Below are 22,428 nucleotides of genomic sequence, written 5' to 3' on the forward strand. Positions count from 1 at the left end.
ATCGAATGACTCTCACAAGTGTTACAAACATTTATAATCCATTTTCATTGCAGCTAATACAAGCTTTTACATCAGTTGTTCCATGAAGGACAGTTCTAGGTGGACACTTTAACCACCTGAACCCTAATGTTCCACTTAGGTGACTTCAAAGTTGGCTTTGAAGCTGAAAACAAAATCTACTGGTTGACAATAGCATCATATGTTTACATCTGTTTATTTTGTATATTGTTCTAGCATTCCTTTCAGTCTGAATATCTTGATGTTTTTGCGTACATTGTTACATTTCCCTGTAACACAGCTTGATATATTTGTTATCATACAATTTATTTCTCACTGTGCCACACAGGAAACCAGGGGCCTTGAAATGAATCTGATAACTAGCCAAATGCTTCCAAATGCAATGGCGGTTTTATGAAAAACATGAAACGGTAGAATCAAACAAGTAACAAGACAAAAAAAATGTTTTTCATTAAATGTCGGATATGGCAATTTATTAAGGACCTTACAAATGTCACATGGTCTCTTAGCCATATTATTTATGGAGATGCTAACTCCTCTATCAAGCATAGCTTCTCACATGCTTTTGGATGTCTTTGTACAACAGTCTTTGCAGCAGGCCACTGCTACGAGCCCTTCGTGAAGTACGGTAACCTGACCAGTAGCGACAACACTTGGGCAGTGGGAGCTGTGGTGGAGTTTGCCTGTGACCCCGGCTATACTCTGGAACAGGGATCTATCACCATTGAGTGCATGGACCCTAACAATCCCCAGTGGAATGAGACTGAGCCTGCCTGCAGAGGTCTGTATGTCTGTGTATGTGTTTTGTGTGTATTGTAGTGACCCATCCACATTCAGTAACATCCTGTTTTTAAGCACTCTTAGTACATAACATGTTTTATTTTAGGCATTAAGCTGACACAATTCACTTAAAATGAGTAGACAGTGGGTCAGTATCTCCCTCAGGGACATTTGAGGAGGACTCGGGGCTGTTGGTATTGTTGTTGCAGGTTGGGTCCAACTTTACTAATGACTGGTGTTTGGGTCTGCAAACACACAAGCATACAATATGGTTTAATTAGATCAGACAGGACCCGAGAACAACTCATGCTGCAGTTTAAGTCAGTCAACAAACAAATTACTGGCTTGAAACACAATGACAACCACCAATAAAATAGCATAGATCACATAAACTGTTCATATGGGGTCCAAAAGTTTGAGCTCACTAGTCAAGATACTTCTATTTTGCATTTGTTTCAAATGTAATACTATTTTGTTTTTCATTACAAATGATAACATCATCTTAACAATTTGAGTGAAAAGATAAATCTTTGAAAAATGTACAGGAATTTCAGAAAATCTTAGTACTTGGTATGTCCCCTTTTTGCTTTAATGATAGCATGCACTCCAGCTGGCATGGACTCCACAATTTTGTGCAAAACCTGATGACTCATGTTATCCCAGCATGATTTTAGAATGTTCCAAAGGGCTTCTTGTGATGTCACAGAATGCTTGGCTTTCTGAGTCTTCAAGTGCCCCCATAAATCTTCAGTGGGGTTGAGGTCAGGTGACTGTAGAGGAAAGTCCATGACAGTCAGGAGTCCTTGGTCTTCTTTGGTCTTCAAGTAGTTCTTGCAAAGCTTTGAGGTGTGCTTGGAGTCACTGTCCTGCTGTAGTATGAATCCCTCCCCACAAAGATGCAAACCAGAGGGTATAGTCTCTGAAGAATGGAGTGGTGCTTCTCCTTGGTCAGGGTGTAGTCGATTCGGTGCAGGTGTCCAACTCCAGAGTAGGCAAAACACCCCCAGACTTGAATATTCCCACCACCATGTTTCACTGTAGGTTTGAAACACTGCTGTATCATTCTGTCTCCTGTTCGTCTCCTTATATACACCCTTCTGTTACTGCCATACATCTCAAACTTGGATTCATCAGTAAATAGGACTTTTTCCAGTCATTCACAGTAAAATGCTGGTGTATTTCTTAGCCCACCGCAAGCGTTTGGCCTTGTTTCCCCTTCTGAGAAGTAGTTTAGTAACTGCTACTCGTCCTCTGAGACCACTACAAGACAGCCTTCTTTTGACAGTACTTTTGCTGATTGGAGTCTTGCGTTCTTTATTTAGCAGATTCTGCATCTGTGATGAAGTTGCTTTTCTATCTCTCAGGGAACTAAGCTTGATGTATTGATCTTCTGATGGTGTGGTCACTTTTGGTCTGCCTGATCGTGCTTTGGATACAACTGATCCCATTTCTGCAAAGCGTTTTAGAGTTCCATGCACTGCCCCCTTAGAAACCTTGAGTCTACCCGTGATTTGACACTGAGAAAGCCCCTCTTTGCTCAGAATAACGTTTAGAATAATGTTTCCCACTATCACAATGCTACTTAGTAAGCAATGCTCTGCTGAAACATGAGGCACAGCCATATTTATAACAGGTGAACACTGGCTGCTAGCTGAGTTAATTGAACAAGCCTCCAATGTGTATATCAGATGAATTATCAATTATTTCCAGGTTTATGTGAAAATATTTGAGATTTTCAATGTGGTCTCAGACTTTTGGCAAGTTATACACCTTGCTCTTGTTCCGAAAGTTTTAGTTATTTGAACTTTATCCCTGTTTGCCACTGACCTTCCAAATTGCGTTTAATCAAATTACAGACTTGTTTTATTCCTTGATCCTGATTTAAATCAAAAGTTTGCCAGTTTTATTTTGGCAAAATTCTTGTGTGGCTGCTTGTGTTTAGATAGCACTCAACATTTGAGAGTTTTGGCATCTTTTATTAAATCAAATTAAAACCTGTACTTTGCGAAAAAAACATATTTCGCAAAGTAGTCTAGCATAGTTTTGTTTTTTTGTTTTTTTTAACGTTTTACTTATTCAGGGGGACTTTCACTGATAGAAATGCTCTCTTTTTTGGGAAGGCCCTGATCACATTCACAAAGTTATACATTCACACCTGGAAGCTGTCCAGTACAACCACAGTCTAATCTGCTGGCCACTGAACAGCTCCACAGGAGCAGTTGGGGTAAAGGGCCTTGCTCAAGGGCACCTCAGTGGTGGTAATGAGGGAGGGGCAAGCGCTGCTTTTTCACTTTCCCTGCCCAGATTTGTCCTGCCCGTCCGGGATGAACCAATAACCTTACGGTAACAAGCTCGCTTCTCTAACCTATAGGCCACCACTGCTCTATGTGTGCTGATAAATTAACTGTACACCCAGCATTGCCTGTCTTAACATCCATGGTTGTGTATATTTGTATTTTCCAGCTGTGTGCAGTGGCGAGATCACAGATTCAGCTGGAGTGGTGCTGTCGCCTAATTGGCCTGAAGCCTACGATAAAGGCCAGGACTGTATCTGGGGAGTCCACGTCGAGGAGGACAAGAGGATCATGCTGGACATTAAAGTGTATGTATCTACCTTCCAATTGTGCAGTTTGATCTGCCGCCTTTGCCCTTTATATGTAAGAAACAACATCACTACAAACCCTCTCCTTGGCTTCTTTGAATCTAATCATCACAATACCCACTTCAACTCCTGTGCATGTACGTACCCCAGTCTCCGGCTTCAAACAGCACCATGGAAGCAGTTTGAAGATTACAAAGAGCTACCTCACCATGACTGGTAAAACACATTAAAAACACAACACGCTGCTAATGAAAGAGTGCTTGGCTTGTGAATGAGATGCGTAAGTGCCACACAGACAAAGGTTAATTAGGTGCAGTGGAGAAAACTAATTATATCAGGGAGGGTTTGTTTGCCCCCCCACACACACACACACACACACACACACACACACACACACACACACACACACACTCTCCTGTAATGGCTGCTTTGTGGAGTAGAGGGTGCAAGTGTACAGCATGGGAGTGTGTGTTTCCTCTGATTGCGGTGCCATGGTGAAGAAATAGAACACACCCCACCGTGTCAGAGCCCGATAAGTCAGTCAGCCGTAGAAAATCATTTGCCATTTGCAAGCAAATTAAGGAGGGCTCATTTGCATAGGTAGCATCTTAAGCTCTGTTTTTTCTCTTTCTTTGTCTCTCTCTCTCTCTCTGAACAACACCTGTGCTTTTGTTGTACTTTCCGAAGCATTGATTAATGTTTCCTCTGGTTTTTGAAAGAACTTCTGTCAACATATGTAATTGTTGCTGTTAATTTACCAGAGCAGGTGATTTCAGTAGAGGTAAAGGTACCCTGAAAACACATAGACAATACAACAGTGTAAACACTCGTGTAACTATGGAACCAAAATCAATGAGAACACGACATGTGTTGTCATCTTATTACCTTTAATATCATGCCTATGGTTTCGTGGAAGGAATGTTTTAACTTCACAACAAATTTCTGTAAACCTGCCAGGACGAGGTAGTGTAAAGTAAATGAGTGATCAAATCAAATGAATCTTTCTCTCTCTCATGAGGTTCCACATCCTTATATTGATCTTCAACCCAACCGCCTGACAGAACATTGATATTTCCCGTGATTTTAAAGTTCTTTCTTCCCAGGAATTTATCACTCTTTTTAACTGTAGATCCAAACGGGGAACAGAGAGATTAACACAACATCAACAAAGGTCTCCCACCGGAACTGATCCTGGAAGGTTGCAATTATATGGTATACATTGTAACCACTAGGCCACCAGGATGCCCAGTTCCTCACAAAAGTACACTATATTTGAAGTGGCCATACAGGATCATCCTATCCTCTGTTTTTCAGCATATGCTTTTCCAAGTTTTATGTCCAAGTGGTTATATGGAGTATATGACTTTCTTTGACTGTTTTTACTGTGCTGTTGTATTTGTGGAATGGGATCATTCGGGATTCATTCATTCTTTGGCATAGTTGTAACGTTCATTTGTTCTTCTGCACTCCACCTGTTACTGCTCGAATGCATGTCTTTAATTCGCCATTTGTTGAACTTAAGCAGACATGATCGTAAACTGCCATTTCAACATGAAAAGTAACCGGAATAAACCATTGCAAGTGAAACACTGACCCAGATTACTGGAATAATGGCAATTCAAGTTAGACTATATCTATAACAGGTGTAGTGTTAATAAGGTTTGGAGAAGTCTTTTTTGTTTCAGTACATACTCACACAGATGCTAAAAACTGGGAAGGATCCTGCAGGTATTTTTCTCAGGAAACGAGAACAGATGTTGGCGAGATCTCTCAAGAAATACCAGGATGTAAGTTCCCGGTATTCAACACATCAATCACAGGCCAAAATGCGATACAGCTAAGCCTTTCAACTGTACCAGCTACGAACAGGCTATCACATATGCTGAATGCTTTAGTTGCCAAGAAAAGGATGCAGGCCTTACCTAAAACCCTGGTGAGCTTAAATGTTTTTGGCTTTCCATGGTCACTCTACTCGTGTCGCTATACACAATGTCGCTCACTGGACTGGATGGTTGGAGCCGGGCCCGCCATTCTTCTTTTGCGTCACCAACCCTGCACATCTGAGGGATAGTTTCAGCTAATTTACAAATAAATATTTAGACTAAACTTAGTCTAAATAACTTCAGGTATGAGGGTTATCATTCATTCCATCACAGTCTCAATGGAAAATTGCTCCATGCCATCATTTGCATCATGTATCCCTATCTCTACTTTCATCCTGGCGTGTGCCCGCGGGCAGGCACCCTCTGAAGCTTGGCAACCAATCAAAAATGACAACTGACAACATCAGATATTGTGTAATGTAATAGGCAAATTGCCATCACATTGGTGCATTTGTGTTCCCAGAGGAAGATCCCTTTCGATTTTAGATTATTCCATAGCCTCAGGGACATAATGTCCACTTGGGACAGATGTGTAGCCTGATATCAGACAGAATTGTCAACTTGTGTCTAAGGACGGGTACCGAAACCCAGTATTAGAATGGACCCCAGGGCTGACCGTGGTATCAATAAGCTCCGACGGTATCGGTTCTGCTGTCGGTACTGGAGACATTGAGAAAATATATTTCCTATTTATTTAGGCTACATAACGTTATTTTGCACTTTCTATCTCAACAACTCCGTTTCTAATTTGCAATAAGATTAAGACATTCAAAACACAGAGAGAGAGACACACAGTCTGACATTGTCTCCATTCTAACAGATTTCCGTGGGGGAGGGGGGATTCAGTTTTCCCTGACCAATCAGTGGAGACCAACGCATCCGCCTGAATCTTGACAACGGCGTCAATCCCACCCATGGCGCTGATTGGCTAATCGTTAGTCCACCCGCGGCACTCATTGGATTGATCACTTTTTAAACCGACAAGCCGCTTTTTCATGTCACGGTGCCAGACCAGAAGCAGTCAACTCGGTGGAGGGGGGGATTCAAAAGTCTGGACCCAGGCAAACGGATGCGACCTGTCCGCCATCCACTAAAATCTCTCTTACTGTGTCTTGTTACTGTTCAGCTAACCCAGATGAAAGAAGCTCTGAGTTGATAGAAATGTTGATGCATGGGTTTTGTCTTTCAGATTTCAGATTGTCTTTTCAGAGTGCCTGAACCTCCTCTATTTTGCACGTGTGTGTGTATCTTTAAGGCCTAACAAACATGTTGAGTTCACTTCCTTTCTGATAAAACACCTGCAAAGCTGATTTTCTAAATATATCATTTAAACCTGCGTTGTTAGCACCCATGTTGGCTAGCAGAAAATCCCTGTCTTTACTGGCACATTGCTATGTTTTCCAGCTGTCATTCAGGGGAGTAGCATGAAACTGGCAGCAGGAACAAGCCACTCATCAAAATATTGCTCCGTAGCGCTACTAGTGGACAAAATAATATTCTCCCAAGAAAATGGTAAAATTGAAAAGGACATATCAGGTGTCTATCAATGAAACAGAATCTGACCTAGGGGTAGGGGTAGTGCAACAATTGAGCAAATTAGTTTTTTTTTTGTTGGATTGTTGGAAAGCGCGATAACTAATTTCATCATAATGCGTTACATGTTAGTATAGATTGATGTCAAAACCTCTGACATCATCGTGTCCCTCACCACTCTTTGCATAACCTGTTCTGGAGTAAAACCATGAAAGTCAAAATCGTTGCCCCCTGGAATCAAGGCTCAGATAAAAGTCATATCATCAGGTCTGGTGTTTCAGTTTTGTATTGTGGTATGTGATAACAATTGCAGCCTTTAGGGATTGTTAGTGGGGATTTAGACTTTTATTCTTGTTCATTGTGTGTATTGGGCAGCATCTGTGTGTACAGGGATAAACTGAAAAGTCTGCAGTCCAAACTAAACTTGAGCACACTGTGGTCCAGTTCCCCAGAAAGCACTCATGGGAATTTACCAAAATAGAGATTTCCACAGAGAGAAGCATTCTAATCTAGCAAAAATCCTCCTCACTGTCTGAACATGTGCCTAGCAGGTGTTCGAGCATTCATCTGAAGCTTATCAATAGCAGCTGTTCTCCCCGAGCTCTCGGGGTTAGACAGTATACAGAGATATATGAGGCCTTTAACAAGGTCCCTGGTTATTGGTTCCTCACATTCCACACAGGCACCTGTGCACGCGTGCACATATCTACTGCTTCATCTATGTAATGGCAGGAGAGACATTATCACTGAGGTGTATCAAATGACTTTTATGGATGGCCTTCAAATGAAAAAGGAGGGAGTGAAAGCTGTGATTAAAGCGAGAGTGAGGCTAGTAAAATGAATGAAACCACCCTCTCTGCCACCAAGTATATACTACTGTCCACTGCTTCTAAATGGAAATCAAAAACATTGCCTGTTTAAATAGCAGTAATTATTCAAGTGGTACTTAGTCTGCATTTTTATCGGATATCCATCTCACACGCTGTTACATTGTGAAATGATGTCAGTTTGTGATGTTGAGTGCATTCACAGGGGTAATCCCACCCTACCCCTAACCTTAACCAACCTAACCAACGGAGTCATCAAGTACTAGTCAATCAGAAGCAGACCTCCGGGGATTTGACAAATTGATATCAGTCACATTGTTAAGCAATTTGTTCAAACTCAATATAAATATCGGTGGCACATGGTAGATTTATGAATGTTTCATCTAAATGTCTTGTGAAAAAAGGACTGTAAGACATTCAGTATTCAGAAAAGTTGTGTAAAGCTCAGTTAAGAACAGTTTCCTCCACTTTTAGAGAGGTGGAAATAGCAGATCAAAGTGAATAGCTGTCGTAAAATGCGTTGGTAGCTGGTCCCGGTGGCCAAGCCAAACTCAGCCCTGTTTTTCAAATTGAACTAAATCAAATTAGTGTCAGGGAATGGAGGCTGGGATTGATTTTTCTCTACAGATGCACTGCAGAGCCACACAAAGCCTTGTTTAGCTTAATCACAACAAATTTGACGCCAGCCGACAATATTTCTCAATCTGCCTTGCTCTCTGAGCAGGTGAGAGGCTTCATCCGTTAGCAATCAAATAAAAATGTAACACCATGAGTTTAGAAGACAAGCATAATCATTTTGCTATGCTTGTGAGGGCCAACTGTATCAATCTTTATCAAGGTGAGGCCACTATTCCAGGTCTCACCTCTACACGAGGGGAGTTTAAGAGCAGGATTAAAAGTTAGTGTTATGTTTAAGCTAGGTGAGTTTATAGGGTTATGATTTTCAGAGATGAAGCATCAACGCAGCAAGGAACACGAAGAAGAGTACCCAAATATTGACACTGCGGCAGAGTAGATGCAGTGCAGGGAATTTATGCGCAAATCCAGGGAAACAAAGACTTACAGGATGGCAGGCAAGGGTCAAAACCGGGAAGCAGTCCAAAACTGGCAAACAAATCCAAATTCCAAAGAAATAACATCCAAAAACACAGGTAACACCTGAAACGCAGGCAAACAGGGAACCAAGACGTGAAACACTCAGCAACATAACATTCAGCCGACTGGCACTGGAGAGAGGGAAACACACAGGCTAAATCCAGAAGCAAGGTGGGGGATAATGAGGGGCAGGTGAAACTAAACAAACTAACAGAGCAGGCGCAGACAATCACACAGGCGGGGAAACACAAAGGCAGGAAGTGAAGTCGTCAGAGACGAGAGGAGAGGTGAGTAAATAAAACAGGAAACACGAAAGATCGAATGAACCGAACACACAATCCAGGAAGCACACCGTGACACGGGGTTGGAAATGAGAGTTATTTGTAAAGGAAGGGAGGGGAAATTGTCCTTTGAGAATGAGCACAACTCTTAGAGTGAATTTGATTGGCATCCTGTAGTTCTTCTTAATAATTGTTAATTATTAGTTGATTCTGTGAAACCAGCAAACAGTAAAACCACTGACAGACTGACTATTTGATACAGAACAAACTAAAATAATAAAATATGGGAAATAAGATCCCGTGTAGGTGTTTGACAAGTTACTTCCCTAAAGTATAGACCAGCATGTACTCATGATGACAGTGTACTATTTTGGCAGTAAGAGTACAATTTGTATGAACATAAAGCCTAACCTCTTGGATCAGGTGGGGGTAAACTGGGTTTATATGTGTGTTTACCCTCCTCTACATCCCAATGATTTTAATCTGCATGCTAAAATTTTTTTGGGGATTTTTCAGCGTGAAAGGACAACAAAATCACAACACAGTTACAGTTTGGTACAGTTGCTACAGGCACAAACTCATCCAGTCACCTCTCCGTTCACTCTTAATGTTTATTTTACATGTTTTAGTCGATGATGACAAGCGCCTCTCTCACTGATTGTGCCACCTGGCCAATGGAGATTCTCAAACATAAACACTGAGGGAAGCATGAAGGAGTTAAACACCATCTATGCCCAGTAACCTGCTCCCCAATTTTCAGGCATTGCATAATAAACTACAGAGCAAAATTGCTACCTGCGTTTGGGAAGTATGTAAACAACAACTACGTTGCGTGCCCCCACGTGACATGCGAGGTCACAAAATGGTCAGGCCAGTCCGATGCAGCCTCGAGCACGTCATCAAGAACGTCAGTGGGTTCACTGAGCCTATGGTGGTTTCAATTTGTAAAACGACAGAAGCAACTGTAGCCAAAACTACAGTCCGAACTGGACCCATTACAGTTTGCCTCCCATCCCAACTGATCAACATAAGATGCCATAGCACGAATCCTCCACACCCGCTCTTTCCCATCTGGACAAGAGAGGGAGCTATGTGGGATTGCAAGCATGGTCCCCTCCAGGCTTGTCACAAAGCTCAAGGACCTGGGACTCAGGAACAGCACTGAACAGGACCGCAAGGCCCTGCAAAGAGTGGTTTGTTCAAGAAGAGCTTCTACCCTGAGGCCACTAGGATCCTAAATGAGGACACTGCCTAAGACTGCCCCCCCCCCCCCCCCCCCCCAACTACTATTCAACTTACTTATTACTCAAAGTTACTTACTGTAGTTACCATTGTTATGCATTACTTGTTACTTTATTCTTATTCTATTTTATACGTATTTGTTATTTCACTATTTCACTATCACATTTCACTATGATTGTACCCTGTGTGATTACATGTGACAAACTACAAATTGAATTGGAATTAGAACTTGATTAACATTTAGTATGCAACTGGGCATATCCACACCTACCAGAATTTGTTTGAATGTTTGACGTATCATTTTACATCTGCTTGGACCGCCCAAGGAGGAGCTCTGCCCCTCTCCCAGAAATCCTGCAGGACAAGTTGATGAAATGCTTTTACTTCGCAGAAAAATTAGGACCTATTCCCCTTCCTTAGAGACATTAAATACTGACCCTGGTTAAAAGTGTAAAAGTGTAGGAATACAAACGTTTGTGTGCGTGTGTGTGTGTGTGTGTGTGTGTGTGTGTGTGTGTGTGTGTGTGGCTAAACGCTCATCCACAGCTGACAGAAGACAAATGGTTCTGCCTGTGGAAAGACAAACACTCCCCACTCAAGTTCTCGCCTGTTCACAAACTCACACATATTCCTGTAATTTCTCCCAGTTTGTGGTAAAAACAAAACAAAACAACAACAAAAAAAACAACAAAAACCCCCCCAAAACATTTCATCTTCTGTTAGGCTTTGTCATGTGTCGATTCGATCCACGCCTCTTGAACCTTTGATTTTCCAGCATTCCCATAGTGATTAATAGCTCAATCTCAGGCTGGCTAATGAGTTTTATCAGGAGCCGCGGGTGATTAATTAGCAACAGCAAAGAGCATGTCACTGCTTTATTCTGGCTAAGCCATTCCTTCCATGCTCTAAATCTCCTCTCTACAAAGAGATAGGTCAGCCCCAGGTGACATTTTTAAACAGCTTTGAGGGGTGTAAGAGTTCCAGTTGTGCAGGCTATGGTCAAATCACTGCAAATACGTGGCCCTTTGACAGCTCAACTGTGACGGTGAGTGTGGTTATTCACCATGACATTGAGTCATTCATGTCACGGTGGGAAATGCCCGCTAATCACTGTCAGTGTTGTGCTTGCTGGCTTCCATGATTCCATTCTCTCCGCGACAGAGGTTGCAAGTAAAATGTTTTCATGACCACTGTCATAATAAGAAAAGTAAATAAATAAATAAAAGAAGAAAAGCCAGGTTGACAAACTCCATAATTTTCATGATTTTACCTTGCCGATATTCACATTATTATTCTGACAGTGTTTTCCTCAGGAGCAAGGAAACACCCTTCTGCCCCCCTTCTGTGAATGATGTAATGATCTCTCTCGGTAATAAGTAGCCTTAATTGAGTAAGTAACTTAGTTTAACCTGAATAATGTTACCTAATGTTATGTCAGACATATGTCATGGGGGAAAAAAGAGTTATGTATGCGTGCGCAAGGTGTGTACGGAGGTAGGTTGTGACGTCTTTCACTGCAAGAGAGAGTTTCAAGGTCAGGCCAATGAGAGCAGGGAGTGAAATGCATTTATATCCTGTTTTCTATTTACATAAAACATTTTAAAAGAAACCTAAATATCACCAAAACTGTTCTAAAGCTGGTTGAGCTGGAATTCAGACTTTATTCTCTGTGTCTCCTTTTTCAGGTTGAACATTGGGAAGAATGACCTGTTGACCTTTTATGACGGAGATGACCTTACAGCTAAAGTTCTGGGTCAGTATGGAGGCTCAAAGTCCCGATTTAAGCTCTACACCTCCACCGCAGACGTCACCATCCAGTTTCAGTCTGACCCCGCCACCAACGTCTATGGCTATGGCAATGGCTTCATAGTCCACTTCTTTGGTAAGCCATGGAACCAGAGCTCACTCAACCACATGTTAGAGATTTAAACGTTAAGACTTACTCATCGGGGAGCTCTACCATCTACTATTTTGCCAAAGTTGACATTTGAAGGCAGATAGTTGATAGTTGCTGGATATCAACAGTGCTGATATTCAGCTTCTAAAATTTTCATGTCAAGTATTCAATATCCAGGGACCCTATGGCATTAAGGTACTGATCATGTGAGGCTTATTTTGATTGTACAAGCTCAACAACAAGCACAAAACAGTAGGTATTGGGTGCACAGACACTCACTCTAATTTACATATAGAACAGGTCTAGACTGTACTCTTTGTAATATTACTTACAGAGACCCAACAGTTCCCACCATGAGCGGGCACTTGCCAACAGCAGCAGGAGGAAAAACTTCCTTTTAACAGGCGGAGACCTTGATCAGGACGTTGTAATAACTATAGGGTTTTTACAATGACTAAAGAAATAAGTAAAAAATTATGTAGTAATTGACGTGACAGCAGTGTTTGCTTAATGTATTTCAAGAATAAAACATGAAACACCACTTTCGCTAAAACGAAAGTTGGAAAGGAGGCAATTACGCACAGGGTTAATAAGGCCCGGCTACCTGACATCTCCCGCACAAACAGCAGAATACTGAGTTGTAACCAACCAGTCGGATGTGCGTAGAAATGTGTGTGGTTATTTTGTAGCAGCCTGGTGTCGTTTACATATAATTGAATGATGGTGAACACACTGAACAGCTGTGCATAATGGCACTTGCACCCTGGCGCGGAACTTCTTAAATCAGAGGCTGCAGATTTAGCCCCATGTGTATCCTGCTGCCTTCAGATGGCTGCAGGGATTCAATGGACTGAAGGAGAAGCTTTCAGTATGAAGTATGAAGCAGCTGTGGACAACAGATACTGTAAGAATCACCCCTATTAAGACAGATTTACCTTCCTGTGTTTCTGGGGGTTTTTTTTATGCCAATTTAACTCATCTACTGCTTTCATATTTTAAGCATCATTCCATTATTTCTGTGTACTTTCCCCAAGTATTTATTTTGCTTTGAGTGGCAGTGGGGTGACGTTGCTTACCAAACTGTCCGAAAGTGCTGCTTGCACTGGTTCTTTGGCCGCCACGAAAAATAGGGCCTGTTGTTGTAACGTTTGTGATTTAAGTCTGACCTTGGACCGCTTCATCCTCCAGTCCCTGGGAATTATATTCATATTGAACAACTACATGTTCTAGTTGCCTAGCCTTAATCATATCTTAACCATTGTTTATGTACCATAACCATGAGCCTTCCCTGATCTTAAACATAGCGTGTTGTTGTGCAGATATTGTGGGATAGTCTAAGAATGTTGACATTGGACATTAAACAGACCGTCATCTTGGGTTTTGCAGAATCATAATATTGACATTCTTGTTGCATACCCCATCTCTCTATAATATAATATTTTACACATGTGGATGAATCCAATTCACTCATGAAGGACAAAGCATTTTTGTGGAGCTGTGCTTCTAGCTTCCTTCCTTGGATGGAAAGAGAAAATCTAGCAAAGCAGCAGTTTGGAGAGTAAGTAAGTAAGTTTGGCGAAATGAAAGTGAGGAAGGTGGGACCTTTCCATCAGTGCAGGATGGTAGCCACCCCAATAGCCAGCACCCCATATCTGATAAGAGTTAATGAATTCAGAGGGAAAGGAAAGGCTGCAGAATACAGATGATCGACAAAGAGGAATAAAGGGCGGAGGAAGCGTTTATTTACAGTCTCTCCATGAATCTCATTGGTGGAATGTAAACACAAAACAGCAACGTGGGCAGGTGTCAGAGAATTTTGCTTGTCTAGTGCCCAAGTGCAATTACTGGCGTGTTTGTCCAAATTAGAATCCTAAGCAGAGGACCTGAACCTGCTGCCGTGTGCCTGGGAATGAGCAGAGCAAAGCCAACAGACCTTGGCAGCTTACAGTTACCCCACAGGAGAGCTCATTTGAGTTGCTGGAAAAATAATGCTCCATAAAGGCATATATATGCCTATATATATAGATATAGATATAGATATATATCTATCCAGGCAGATGCCAAAGCTACCAAAAGATCTTTCATGTCTTATTATAGCATTTGACAGTTTTACACATTAAGGACCTCACACACTGTGTGATTTTGGGGCTGTCCCAGACAAAAAGGTGACAACCTTGAGAGAAATGTGGTAAAATCTCTGGCCGTTAATCCATAGCAGTGATCCTGAGACACATTGACTGACGCCCAAGTTAGAGATTTGGGCACAGTGTCGGAAATTGAGGTCCAAATTCTCTATGTGCGTCCATGTCAACAAACCACCAATCGACGCGTGGCATCAAATGAAAGTAAAGTGTAAATGCATCCCACAAGTATTGACGTGAGACAGATGCGGGGTAGGGGGTTTGAGAAATTATATCTTTTGTTTTTAAAGATTTTTAAAGGTTGAACACCAGCATCAACTATTAACTTTAAGCAGCTACGGCCTTACGAGATTAAATACCTAAACAACATATAAAACTTAATGTTTGACCCACGGGTAGTGCCAGAGGAAACACCATGGGATCATCAAAATCACAAAGATTCATCTTCTAAGGAACTTGAATGAGCAGATTTGCATGACAGTCTGCCTATGACACAAGATTTTTCTTTACTCAAAGTTGATATTTTGGCCCGAGAGTTAAATTGTAAAGGGTTAATCCTCTTAGGAGCATGAATGTGCTAAATAGATTTCATGGCAATGTGACACTTAAAGGGACCAAGGGACTAAAAGACCAGTTATGCTTTCCTTTATTTTATCTCATATATATAATGTTACAATGTCAGATATTCATATCAAATGTCGCTTTCAAATAATGATAGAAACGATATGTAAAAGTAATCCCTGTGAGCAAAAAGCTCGGGCTTCAGACTGCTCGGAACACTACATTTAACAGCAGCTACAGTTAGCAGCAGTTAGTGGTTACTTTAAAGCAATCAGTCTGTCAGGAAACTCCGTAAATCCCAGAGAGCTAAGGCAGAGGACATCAGAGGGAAAACCAGAAAATATTCTCTCCATAAATTATGATCTAGTTTCATTAAAATCAATGAATAAAGTTATAAAAGTTATGTGTTTTTGTACAGTAATCAGCCAGGCCCGGTCCCCAGAAACACGCGGGTCCGGCAGCATCTGTTTGTGTGGTCTGATAAACAGTAAATTCATCAAATTCAGTGCCTCATATCACGATTTTTCAAGCAACTGTAGCTGTCGTCCTGTCCTGCAGTTGAGCACACCGGCAAGAGGATGAGGCAGTGCGGGCTAAGCTCAGGGCTCAGATGCTTCTCCCTGTCCCTGTCAGAAGAAAGTGGGCTTTTAGGAAGAGGGGGGCTTAAAGAGACAGGAGCTAAAACGGCTTGTTTCATACAGGTCCTCTTTAAATTGAGCTATTCATTGTGTACATATGTCTGTTAAAAGGAAGATACATATTCATTGATTCACTGACAGTATCGTTATTTTAAAAAAAAAGGCATCAGGCTTTAAAAGCTCATATCACTGCAACCTTACATTAATTTCCTGTCTTCCTTACTGTCTCTCTCTGATCAGAAGTAGCTCGTAATGACACCTGCCCTGAGCTTCCAGAGATCTCTAATGGCTGGAAGAGCACGTCTCACCCTGAGCTGGTGCAGGGCACCGTGGTGACCTACCAGTGTTATCCTGGTTATCAGGTGGCAGGCGCCGAGCTGCTCATGTGCCAGTGGGACCTCACCTGGAGTGGCGATCTACCAAGCTGTGAGAGAGGTAAGTACAAAAAGACAACTGAGATAGGAAAGACGGTAGACACAAGCTTAGTACCTCAGTGTCCACCTGCTTTTAGCACCAACAAGGAAATACATGTAGAAGATAATATTGGTAGATGGTTACAGTTAAATCCAATCTAATTTTAATTCAGTTTTCATTTTATTCAAACTTTATCCTTGAGCCTTCTGGGACAGTTAGCCTTGGATTCCAAGTTACCTATAAATCATCAAACATGGAGATGATGGCTCCGTAACCTTACAGGTTACTGTAAATGGTAAATGATCTCACTTATATAGCGCCTTTCAACCTTGACACATCATCACCTTTTGACTTGATTTTGCGCATCTAGCTTTGACAGGGCAACGTTATCATTCATTCGGCGTCATATTTCTGGCCACCCGATGAATGTAAGTCTCCTCTAGATCTGTTTTTGGTTTCTACCAACTCCAGAGGGAAATATCTGGCTCTTTCGCAGCTAAATGCTCCACTATCTTCACTCTCACTGTGTGTCTGCTGTTTGGTGCTGGGCAGGTAGCTATACAGTGGGTTTTTAGAGCTTTTTTACAAAAAAAGAAAAAAAACAGCTGCCTGCTGCAGCTGAAAACGACACTATGGTAAGAGTGAACCAAAACAGTAAAGCTGTGGGCCGGACAGTTAAACAGCTGCAGATTCAGGTGCAGGTGTATTTACCCTTTCACATTTTAGAGTGTCAAAATTATCGTTGCGAGTTATATAAACTATATAGTCCCCTCAAAAAATCCCCTGACATGTACATCACAATGCAATGCACAAATTACAGTCAAGTTTCAGTGGCGTCCAAATTCTCAGTTTACTTCTCACAATAAATAAACCATGGAGTGTCTGTTATATAAAGAATACTGAATGAATGTTTTCTATGAGCACTCAGTCTAAATGTTTGATTCACAGCTTGGTCACAGAGTTCCACCACAGTACATATGCAAAACCTAACAATAATTACAATAATTCAGGGCAAGAACAATAATTGATGGTTTCGCGGACAGGCACTGTTGCATAATAGTAAAATAATAACAGCCCTAAAACCAATTTTCAGTTCAGCACAGCAACTATAAGTCTGGTTTTCATTAGGCTATTACACAACAGTAGACACACACACAAAAACAAGCAGTAGCGATGCCTCACTGCCAGTGACCAGCCCCCACTGGCAGCAGACGGGGACCTCGGCTCCAGCATGGCTGACTTCCACCCTGTGTTTCTGGCCTAACTGGCCCATGTCCTGCTGGGCCCAGAACTGGCCTGACTGGAGGCCGGGACAGACACAACTCATTTCTTAATCCCGCCTCTGTGGGCTCGTGTAACCTGGCTCAGACAAAAACAGGGCTGTCCTGGCTAATATTTTCTTTACAATCAGAGACCCCTGAACTGAATTATGAGGCGTTTAATGTGCTGTACTGACTTCCAGTGCAAGCAAAGTAGGCAAAGCAAGATCCAAATCTGCATGTTCTGCAGTTGCTTTATTTGACAATGTGATTTGTATTTTTACAGCATGTTTACAGATCCTTTCAATAATATAATGCACATTTTGGTCATTATGTATTTAAAACACTGGTTCCCTTGTCACCCTTTATAGCCAAGGCATATTTAAATTTGACCCCTGGTCTAAAATGTGCTAAGATTAGCCATCATAAGCTACTGGTCACACTGAAACCATTGGGTATATTGAATTGAGCAAGGTTGTGTCATATTGCTTATGTATTCAACTTTTCATTTGTAGGAGGAAATGGTGCAACTGACAAAGGTCAATGATATCACTGAAAGAAATATATGAGCATGAAGCTTAGTGCAAGTTCAATCAGGAAGATTATCTTCGTGCTTATCTATTTGTTATTTACTCCCTGTTCGTTCACGCTTCCAACTCAATCAGCTGACTGAGGGCATTCAACAATCCTCCACCCCCATTCACCTCACATGGTTTTCCCAGTTGGTCATCAGAAGTCCCGCTCCACATCTCATCCATCCAGATCCTCAGCTATTGCTCTTCACCCCTTCACCACCACCACCAGTGTCTAGAATCCATCTCCAGCTTACGGCATCACTAACTCAAAATATGACGTTACGATGGGGTCTAATCACCATTTATTATTCTTCAAATTAAAGTTAACTGCTTTACTCAAGAGCACCTCAGTGGTGATAAAGAGTGGGCAAGTGCTGCTCTTTCACATTGCCCGCCCAGATTCATCCTGCCAGTCTAGGGATCGAATCCGGCAACCTTCCAGACGCATACCCGCTTAGCTAGACATACAGAGTGAACCACAGGACATACTGCTGGTCCAAAGCTGGATCTTACAAATGTCGAATGAGTATCTGGAACGCAACCCATAAATTTCGGTTTCACCATGGCTCTCTATAACTACACAAAAAAACAAATGTACAGTTTTGCTGCTGTTGACTTCAAGTAATGCTTCTCTGTCTAGGTGAGACAAAGGAAGGCAGAAAATGTTGGCTGACAATAACCAACCTTCTTTCTTTATCCATCCATCAAGTGGTGTCTTGCGCCGACCCTGGAAAGGTGGAGCACAGCAGGCGGGTGCTGTCAGGTCCCCATTTCACGGTGGGTTCAACCATCCAGTACATCTGCAACAAGGGCTTCACCCTGTCTGGAAACAGCTTGCTCACCTGCTTCAACCGAGGCTCCTCGGGCCCCAAGTGGAACCAGAAGCTGCCTCGATGCCTGCGTACGTATGTGTTTCTCTTACATGGTTACACCAGAGACGACATTTAAATCATGAGACAATACAATTCCACTTCATTTTGACAGCCGGCTTACTGTCAAGTGCGTGTCAAAAAAAAGTGTTAATGTCTCAGTCCGCTTCAAACTAAGTGCTTGTCTGATCGTCTAACAGAGTTGGGGGGTAGGCGAACCTATGACCAACGATTTTTGTAACTTTCAGAAAGAGACAAGAGGTGGGTGCGGGTCAAACTGTCACACAACTACTTGCTGTCACATTTCAAGGGAGCGATGGTCTGAAAGTGTGCACTATTTGTATTTCCATTTGTGCTCCACTAATTGCATCAAGACTAATTGCACAAAGACAAAGCAAAACATAGGCCACACAAAGACGCTGACAAACACTGCTTTCGTGTACATGTCATGTATGTTGGGTGCACAAGATCCTTTCTCTGGTTCACTGGAGTACGCAAGCCTCTCTACCACAAGGTTGCAGTTCAGGAGAGGAATTGGGAATTGGAATTATTTCTCATTTTTCAGGCTCTTAATCTTATTTACCCTTCTTTGAGCCCATAGATGGATCCTTTCCTTTTGGATACTCCATGACTTTTTGAGTAACATCCTCGCAAAAAATAGCAAAGTGGTATTAGTTCATAGCACAGTTTCTCCCTTAAAGAGCTACTAACATCAAAATAAGTTAATTAGCCTGGTTTTGAATTAATGGTTTTAGTGTCCCGTGATGGCCTAAATCTGTTAGAGAAAATCTTCAAACAGAATTAACTGCAGTATGTTTTATCATACAACGGTCAAGTTTAAAGATATTAAATATCAGCACAAAATACGAGCTGTTACTAACTACACTTCATATGTATGAACAAGTTCACAAATCTTATCATCATCATCATCATTTCATGCAAGTATAAAAAAATAAAAAATAAATATAACGTTTTATGATTTTACTAGACATGTTTCCGACATATCAGGTGAGGCTTCTGTAATTAGTTTCTTTCTTTAATTAGTAATAGTGATGGAAAAGTTTTCATCATCAACATCACCATCGTCAGCTGACCTCAGTGCCTTGACCTTCTGCCTCTCCTTTGTTTCTGATAAAGCTGGCAAGCTAAAAGTGCGTCAGTCTGATTAAAATATAATTTCCTCTTCAAATAGCCTTGAAGGTATTAACCTCATTTGCATGAACGCCTCATACTTTGCCTCACCTACTTTCTAGGTGGAGACATATTGTGCGATGGCACCGACTAATAATTCATTTAACTGGAGGATTTAACGGAAATTACTGTGGAGACGACAAACCAGGTCATTGTTATGCATGAGATGGAGATCATGAGCAAAAGACAATTATTATGTCAAAAAAAAAAAATGGAAAACTGTACTTCCAAAAGTCCTCTTCGGGTCCAGGACTGAACGACTGCAGAAGACGACGTGTCATTATGTCAAAGTGGAACTGTCTCTCAGATAACAGATATATTTTCACTCCGGATGCACTTTGCTTTCACCCTACTCACTTTGCATTCTTGAAAGACTCAAGTACAGATGACATAATTTCATCTTCTTCCAATTCAATTCAATTCAATTCAATTTTCAATTCAATTTTATTTATATAGCGCCAAATCACAACAAAGTCATCTCATGACACTTTACAAAATAGAGCAGGTCTAGACCGACTCTTTATAATGTTATTACAGAGACCCAACAGTTCCCACCATGACAAGCACAGAACCTTTGTGGAACTCCATGACTGACTTTGGCGTACATGGAGGATTCATCATTAACATGTACAAACTGAGATCGATCTGATAACTGTTGTAGTTGGGGGGCCTATGTGTACAAAGTGCTTGTGAGATTGTCTAACAGCATCTGACAGCCCCTTTCAGATGGCCGATGCTATGACCAACAATTTTTGCAACTTTCCAATACAGTCGGCCAGTCACACCCACTGTGTGCAGAGACTGATGTGGGAAGGTGTTAAAGTAGGCGCACACAATTAAGTGGTACAATGTCTGACCCTGCTTTCAAAATAATTACTTGTAACTTGTAAGTGTGTGTGTGTGTGCACACATCTCTGTGCATTTACCCCACACTGTGTATGACACTGAGGTTACAGTGAGTGGAGTTTCATACAGTTTTCTGATTTGAACCCTTGTCTTTGTGTAACCTACCACTGATATAATCACACATCTACACTGAATTTCTGTTTTCACCTGTTTACAATGGGTGATATGCAACCACAGTGTTTGAAATGATTACTGAACATCATTTCACAAGCTCAAAATCGTATTGGTCCTTATTTGAGCCCATATTCATTACCTGGGCAGTCTGCCAATTAGATTAGATTTTGACATTTCTTGTGTAGAAGTGGACATTTCTAGCTTAATGGTGATGCTATTAGAAAGATGGAGTCATTCTCAGCAGACTATGAATATCCATACTTAATTTGATGGCAATCTGGACAGTAGTACCATCCTTCACTGGCCCCACTGATAGATAAAAAGAAGCAGAAATATTAATAGAACATTGTCATGTCTGACAAAACATCAGCATAATCAGTAATGGATTTTATTTCCTGCATAGTCATTCTGAACTGTTTCTCCCATTTTAACTCCAGCTGAGACTTTCGAGCCCTGCAGTCACCCCGGAACACCCACCTATGGGATCCCCAGCTCCAACAAGCTCCATTTCCAGGCTGGAGAGACCCTCCACTACTCCTGTCTGACTGGCCACCAGCTGCTGGGTGAGCCTGTTCTCCACTGCGTCCCTGGACACCCATCCCAGTGGAGTGGGCTGCCACCTGTCTGCAAAGGTAAGGAACTGCAGCCTGATGTCTTTTCTATATTATCGTGTCAACTTCAGTCATAGACAGTGTCCAACGGTCCTTAAAAGTCTGCTTCTTATAACACATGATATAATTTAAGACCATGAAAAATACAACAATCTATGACATCATCTCAAATAACTGTATTAATAAATGCCAATAAATTGTTGAATAATTTAATACTTTTTTTTATATCTCAGCTCAGCTGGTTAAATCTGGTTTAATTGGTTGAAGAGTGTTTCATGAAAGTCCTAAGTCCCATCAACTCATATTATGAAATAAAAGTTCTATGGAAGCAAAAACAGGCCATAACGTTTTGATATCTAACAACAAGTAAATACCTAACTGTGAAATTGAACTACCAATACTTAATGTTGAAATTCAAATGCCATTGAGTTGTTGCATTAAGGGACCTGGGGCTGCTTTGGCCTTGGCTGAATGCATTCAGAATGAACATTTCTTCTTGGTTAGTGTCAGCAGTGTCTTTGTCCTCAGCTGTCCCCTTGCACTCAGACCGCTGATGCACAGCAGTGCACTTGTGTCAACTTTTTATAACAGACCTTTTTATTTATTTTTTTTATAAAGGGCCATACTCTCAGAATAAGCAGAGAGAAATCAGTGCGTACACACAAATCTATTCATCAGTATTTTCTTACCTGAATTTGTTTGTACTCCGTGAACAGATGTAGAACTGCCCCAGACCATGTGTAATTAGCATATTAAAACCATATTCATTAAAAAAAGGCTTTAATAGACATTTCAAACCATTAATTTAGTAATGCACTGGCCAAATGTATTGAATAACCATGACATTTCATCCTCATCAATTATTGTCGTAATTAAAATGTTCAACTATAAAAACGGAGTGTCCCGGTCCTAGCTTATTATGGAGTATATGAGAATGTCCATATTGAAATGTAGCAGTTTTGATTTTTATTGTTTTAATTGACTTGGCCTG

At 41.4% G+C, this 22,428-nt stretch overlaps 1 protein-coding gene across 1 annotated transcript in view; it reads left to right on the forward strand.

Annotated features, from left to right (window-relative positions):
* The window catches only part of sez6b (seizure related 6 homolog b), a 119,838-nt gene that overhangs the window by 91,276 nt on the left and 6,134 nt on the right, over positions 1 to 22,428 (forward strand). Inside the window, exons 8-13 of the mRNA XM_070905920.1 lie at positions 605 to 799; positions 3,262 to 3,400; positions 11,947 to 12,143; positions 15,739 to 15,933; positions 18,456 to 18,647; positions 21,264 to 21,458. Coding sequence (XP_070762021.1) covers positions 605 to 799; positions 3,262 to 3,400; positions 11,947 to 12,143; positions 15,739 to 15,933; positions 18,456 to 18,647; positions 21,264 to 21,458 — 1,113 coding nt within the window. The remainder of the gene's footprint in view (positions 1 to 604; positions 800 to 3,261; positions 3,401 to 11,946; positions 12,144 to 15,738; positions 15,934 to 18,455; positions 18,648 to 21,263; positions 21,459 to 22,428) is intronic.

The sequence above is a fragment of the Enoplosus armatus genome, chromosome 5 (assembly GCF_043641665.1).
Source record: "Enoplosus armatus isolate fEnoArm2 chromosome 5, fEnoArm2.hap1, whole genome shotgun sequence".
NCBI classification, from domain to species: domain Eukaryota; kingdom Metazoa; phylum Chordata; class Actinopteri; order Centrarchiformes; family Enoplosidae; genus Enoplosus; species Enoplosus armatus.